General features: G+C 32.7%; 1 protein-coding gene across 2 annotated transcripts; it reads left to right on the plus strand.

The window, feature by feature from the left end:
* Nucleotides 1-4,503: 4,503 nt before the first annotated feature.
* On the plus strand, nt 4,504-6,210 carry LOC110697966 (cold and drought-regulated protein CORA-like). 2 transcript variants are annotated; one of them, XM_021875363.1, is made up of 2 exons: nt 4,504-4,668; nt 5,093-6,210. In XM_021875363.1, the coding sequence occupies exons 1-2, from the start codon at nt 4,551-4,553 to the stop codon at nt 5,914-5,916; spliced, it is 942 nt and encodes a 313-aa protein (XP_021731055.1). In that variant the 5' UTR covers nt 4,504-4,550; the 3' UTR covers nt 5,917-6,210. The 2 variants fall into 2 exon arrangements, with proteins under 2 accessions (XP_021731055.1, XP_021731054.1); XM_021875362.1 differs by having other exon boundaries at nt 4,505-4,668; nt 5,090-6,210.
* Nucleotides 6,211-6,522: the final 312 nt, after the last annotated feature.

The following is a 6,522-nucleotide window of genomic DNA, read 5'->3' on the forward strand; positions in this document are numbered from 1 at the left end:
GATCTATTAAAGATATTTTAGTGATTTCTACCTCATGAGATTTGGTGGATGGATTTTGAAAACGCTTTCTTGAAATGATTCATGAAAGAAGATTAGTATATGATACAATCAGAATGATGAATTTAAAAATCCAATAATCCTAAGGATACGTAAGAGGTCCATTTATGGATCAAGTAAGCATCATGGAGTTAGAATCTTCAATTTAATGAGTTAATCAAGTTAGTTGATATTCTCATAAATGAAGGTCTTGTGATGTTTAGTTGGAGCTATATAGTCTTCTTGGTCTAGTACAAAGAGCGATTATTCCATGCTTGAAGGGTCAAGTGATGGCTAATGCATATTGTATGAAAAACCTTGAAGAGGAAGATGAGTACATTTGGGGTTCAAGATCTATAGAGATAGGTTTCGAAGGATGTTTGAGCTTAGTTAAGAAACTTATATTGATAAGATTCTTATGAGCTGAGATTCAACATTATATTGAAAGAAGTTTCAATCCCATATAACATGACACATTTCTTAACAAGATTCAATGCTTTGAGAAAGGTTGATGAAAGTAAGGTTTTGAGTGATGCTCCTTGTGCATATTGCAAAGGATGCATCATGCATGTCATGGGCTATACTCGTCTATTTGATTCACATGTTTTGAGAATATGTGGTGATAGCTTTCAATCGGAAACCAATGTAACATTGGAATACAATTTAGAAAATCCTAAAATCCTTGCGGGAGGATGAAGGAAGATTCTTAGTGTATGGAGATGAATATTATCGTAAAAATTTAGAATTTACAAAATTCATGTTTATGAGAATATCTCATGAATTGTATTAACTAAATTATTTTTTTAGCCTAAAGACACAGAAGAATTATCTGAAATAACATGATAGTGGATGGTTTTGATTGTGTGTTAGGGAGTCACAATTGCAAAATCACCAGTCATGTTTCCCTATGTTTATCAACTGAAACAAAGTTCCAATCTTATTTAATCATGGTTTAATATTAAATAAAATGTCCAAAATAATTATGAATTGTTGGGATCATTAAATACGTGATTTGGTGAATGAAACCCCATAAATTCATAAATTATTTTAAGTTCCCAGTTCGAAATCATTAAATCGGACATAAATTATTTCAATAAATGGACTGACATGTAAGATTGATTGGATAGCGCAGTTTCATGGGCTATAGGGGCATAGAGATGCTTGGTCAATCACAGAGATATGCATGAATGATGCATGATCGAACTGTTGACGTACTTTGAAGTTCAAGTATCGAGCTTCCGGATATATTAGTGGATTCTTTTGACATGAGTGGAACACTGATTTCATTCAATGATTGATTTAACTGTGGTACACCCAAACGTCATTCTGTAAAAGGGGACTATAAAAGGTGTTTCCTGGTTACTTCAGGTAGAAGTAGGCCAAGCCTCGAGCTCTGGGGCTTTAAGGGATAGGGCAGGTTTGGAACCCTACCCCAGACCTGGTTGGAAAGGAACTATATCCTTAATCCAGGTTAGACTATCACATACGAGACTCGTCTGGGCTCTCATTGAGACCCACTCACTTCTCTCTCCTTAACATCTAATACCATTGCCCTGCCACTCTGCCTGTTTACTTGTGGCCGAGTCGGGGCATTCTTCACTCCTGTTACAAGGTAGCCGTAGAGGCTTCCCATACTCACCTTCCACTTAGTTCCACTTCTGGAGCGAAGCTGAGCACTCGGGGCATAAGGGCCCCGCGGTGATTATTAACATGCGCTTTCTTTTTTTTCTTGTCATTTTTGTTCAGTTTTTACTTTTCATCCTAACTTTTATTATTTCCTTTATTTATTGTGAATATTATATCGCTTACTTAGTTTCAAATGAAAGTGATTGTACTTTTTGTAATTTTTCGATTCCTATTTAATCTTTTCTCATGCTAAGATATAATCAAAATTTACTTTTTTTAGTAGCCTTTTTTTTCCTAGTGTGATCATTGATTTAAATTTTGTTTTCTCATATTTTTATCTTGATCTGGGTTGCCTTTTTTACTCCTTTTTTTTATATGGTAGGTTAATCAACCCCAACATGAGGATCGAACCTCGCACCTCAAGGATGGGAGGCGACCTCTTGTACCACTGCATCAAGATGTCTCCCTCCTTTTTTCTTGTTCATTTGGTATGTGATAAGTGATGACTTATAAATTGGTTGTATTTTATATGCGTATGATGTGACATAACTGACAACTCCCTCTGTTTATACAAATTCTTCCCATTTAAATCTTGGTACTATACATAAAATGAGTGCATTTTTTTTTTTTTGATAAAATAAATGAGTGCATTCTAAATTACTCTTTGCACATAGTATAAATGTTGAGATCATTTGATTCATCTTAATAAGTAGATTTTAAATTTATACGAAATATTTTTCTTTTACTAATTATATATATGCAACTAAATAAATTTATGTCAAAGTAATGTATTGAAAGTGTACAGTCAAAATAAAAAGAAATTTTAAGAATAGGTGTAATAAATAAATAATAATTAGATGCCTACCTAAATAGCAACATCTTTTTTCTGATCCTAAATTCTTTTTATCACTAACCAGTCATTTTTTTTTGGAAACCTATCAATAACAAGTCATTTACTTATTTTAATCAATATTGTTTTTGTACAAAATTTTATATTGAGTAGTATTTACTTATTTTCAGAGTGAGTTTTATCATGTTTATTTATCTTTACTTTTATCAGGAAGAAAATCATTTTTGTACATTAATTATGAAGTGATTTTAAAGGGATACATCTTTCAAAAAAAGTAAAGATTAATATTGTCACCTTTATAATTATTTACAAATAACTTTAAATGGTAATTTTTTTGTAAATAGCCAATTTATAAGTAAAGAATTATGTAGAAAGTAGAATGTTCGATACAATTATTTGAAACAACACGACTTTTTGAGGTTTCCAAGACACGGCTTACACTAATTTTAATTTTCATTTTAATACGTATAAAATTATAAAAACTACATAGTAATAAAATATATAATAAGACAAAATTAATAAGATCTCACCTAACATAATTATATATTATGGATTAAGAATATTTTATGGTCAAGGATTATAAAGTTTAACCCATACTTTTACAATGGGTCAAAAAAACAATGACAAAGGGAGTATGTAATATCATCTTACTTTTTCTTACTTTTGCATCAAAAAATCTTAGGCCCTATTCACTTCAACTTAAAAAAATAATATTAAGCAAAAATAATTTCAGTTCAGTAAAATAAGGTCAGTTAAGTAAAATTCAGTAACTATAAAAAAGAAATATAATAGAAAATTAATAATAATAATTTCAGTTCAATAAAAATAATTTCAGTTCAGTAAAATTAATTTCAGTTCAGTAAAAATAATTTAAGTTCAGTAAAAATAATTTAAATTCAGAAAAATAATTTCAATTCAGTAAAAATAATTTCAATTCAGTAAAAATAATTTCAATTCAGCAAAAATAAGGTGAAGTGAACGAGACCTTACTCTTTCTTACCGCTACATAAATACATATACACACATAATCTAAGCAACCTATTCTTACCATCCCACCTGTTTACTTTATCCTTCTTTTCTTACACCAAATACGACCAAATTAAAGGCAAGGAGTAAAAGTTTTTATCTCTCACCAAATACTACCAAAATCAACCATTCTTTCAATTTTTGCTCCATGTTAAAAATTTTACGGTTACTGAATTCATTTATTGTTACTATGATGTCTCCAACTTATACTTTTAAAATTTACCATACATATTTTTGATAGAACGTAATATCAATCATGATGTGCTTAGTGTAAAAACCATAAGTTTAAATTTTGGTTGAGTTGGTCTTAAATTACAATATAATATCAAGTGTTAACATAACAAAAAGTCTTTGATTTTTATTTTTAAATGAATTTTCTTGCTTAATTTTTATAAAATTGGTAAGGAGGAATCCTAATTATACCTCAACGAACCCTTATGGTATTTTTTAGTCTATTATTTACGGATCATGTCTTAAAAATAAATATAAGGTAAGAACTTTATCAAGTGAGTCAACACTTTGTTGGTGAATAAAAGTTCTAATAACAGATTAATATTAAAATTGTATATTACAATGCAAAATTGTATTCACCTTTAAAATTACTTAGCATAATACAAATATTCAATGAGGATCAAGGAGTGAAGGGATGGTTTGTCCCTCCATCTCCAGTAGGAGTGACCTAGGTTCAATCCTCACCTCACCCCTCCCATGATAGGAGGGGCACACCCCGATATCTTACCGTGTAAAAAAAAAATACAGATATTCAATAAAATACCAATGAAGTATTTAGTCGCTTTTCATTTCTCTACCTACCAAGATTACATTTTTTTTTTTTTTTTGGGCAATAACATATCATCACGACAAAATCTGGTTTACTATTGACCCTTGTGAAGCAATACTCGTATTAATTTCAAAGTGTGGCCCCAACTTTGGGACGTAAACTATCTATAAATAGAGTTTAGTTCACTCCATAGCTTTATAATCTCAAACAATTTTACTTGCAATTTCAAAGATGGCATCCTCAATATTAATGCCCTTTGTTGTTTTTTGCCTTGTTTTTGCTTCTTTTCTTTTTATTTCTTCCGAGGTTTCTGCTCGTGAGCTAGCTGAAACTACTACTGAAAAAACTCGTAAGTTGTTGTCTTTCACTTATCTTTATAGTTATATCTAAAAAAAAAAACATTAGATGTTCCTATCTTTGTTTGGATTTAATGATCTCATTATTTAAAAATTGGATTACTCTAAAAACTTTATTAAAAGACGGAGGAGTCATTTCGTATGCAAATAATATCATCCGTATTTATGTGCAATAAACTGGCTAGTGTACTAAAGTAACTAGATCATCATTTTAATATATTATTATGTCTTTATTATTTTTTTTTATTAATATGCAATATATCATTCATGTATCCCTCTTCCTGAAATTCATGTTGTGTGACGAATTAATAATGTGTGCAAAAATTACTCTTATGTAAATATTAAATTTAAGCATCAAGCATGTATTGATTTGTGTTTTTAGATGTTTCTTATTAATATCATGCATGCGCACAGAAGTAAAATCTACGGATGGGTATCATGGAGGACACGGTCATGGTCATGGCCACGGTCACGGGCCTATAGAAGATGAGAAAGAAGCTAACACTGAAGGTTATGGTTATCACCATGGTCATGACCACGGTCATGGTCATGGCCATGGCCATGGTCTCCAAGGGAAGGAAGAAGTTAACCCTGAAGGTTATGGTCACGGTCACGGTCATGGCCACGGACATGGTCACGGTCATGGTCTCTTAGAGAGTGAAGAAGTTAACCCTGAAGGTTATGGTCATGGTCACGGCCATGGACATGGACATGGTCACGGTCATGGTCTTTCAGAGAGTGAAGAAGTTAACCCTGATGGTTATGGTCATGGTCACGGCCACGGACATGGTCACGGCCATGGTCTCTTAGAGAATGATGAAGTTAACCCTGAAGGTTATGGATATCACCATGGTCATGGGCATGGCCACGGTCACGGACATGGTCTCCTAGAGAAGGAAGAGGTTAACCCTGAAGGTTATGGATATCATCATGGTCATGGTCACGGTCACGGTCATGGACTCTCAGAGAAGGATGATGTTAACCCCGAAGGTTATGGTCACGGTCATGGCCATGGGCACGGTCATGGTCCACTAGAGAAGGATGAGGTTAACCCTGAAGGCTACGGATATCATGGTCATGGTCATGGTCATGGACATGGTCACTATCAGCCAAAGAAAGTGGAGAGTAATGTGAACCCAGAGGGCTATGGTTATGGCCATGGAGGTTATGGTTACGGTCATGGAGGTCACGGTCATGGTCATGGCGGCCACTATCCACCAAAGGAACAAGTTAATAACTAAATTTATTAATGTTCACTGCCTAATCATGCAATTTGATATCCGTTTGGTAGGTGTTGTGCTTTATGCTGGAAAGCATGCAACATTGTATTAGTTGCTATGAAAATAATGCGAGTATAAGTTTTTAATTCTGTAACATCCTTAAATTTTAGCATGAAAGGGAAGAAATGAAGGCAACTAGATACATTTGGTGTCTTAGCTTGGTGATGAAGTGACGCTTCTTAATTATGTTTTCAGTTGTGTATGTGTTATGTTTGTTGAATAAATTTTAAGTATTTCAGCTCATTGTATCCCCTATATATGCTCTATTAGTGTACGCCAAACACTCTCATTCATGTATGGTCTTATATTGTTCTTGCTACTCTGTCTACCTACTTTCTCACTCCACTTAGTCAAAAGTTATTTTTTTAATCACTTTTCAACTTTCCTTCAATCTTTTATAGTCTTCATCTCATGTTTGCTTCATTGATGACAAAAATATTCACGATATAATATCAACGTACGAACAAGGACAACAACAAAGCAATACTTGATTTGTTCCAGTAATTACAAAAGGTGTTCGTGTTGTAAAATAGTTGTCTAAAACAATAGCCAACAAAAAGAACAAGA

The sequence above is a fragment of the Chenopodium quinoa genome, unplaced genomic scaffold, assembly GCF_001683475.1.
Source record: "Chenopodium quinoa cultivar QQ74 unplaced genomic scaffold, ASM168347v1, whole genome shotgun sequence".
In the NCBI taxonomy this organism is placed as follows: Eukaryota; Viridiplantae; Streptophyta; class Magnoliopsida; order Caryophyllales; family Amaranthaceae; genus Chenopodium; species Chenopodium quinoa.

Bases quoted from the DNA above. Each gene is read 5' to 3' on its own strand.
- LOC110697966 (XM_021875362.1), top strand. From the start codon at position 4,551: ATGGCATCCTCAATATTAATGCCCTTTGTTGTTTTTTGCCTTGTTTTT. The intron at 4,669-5,089 runs GTAAGTTGTTGT...GCATGCGCACAG, and splicing joins AACTACTACTGAAAAAACTC to AAGTAAAATCTACGGATGGG.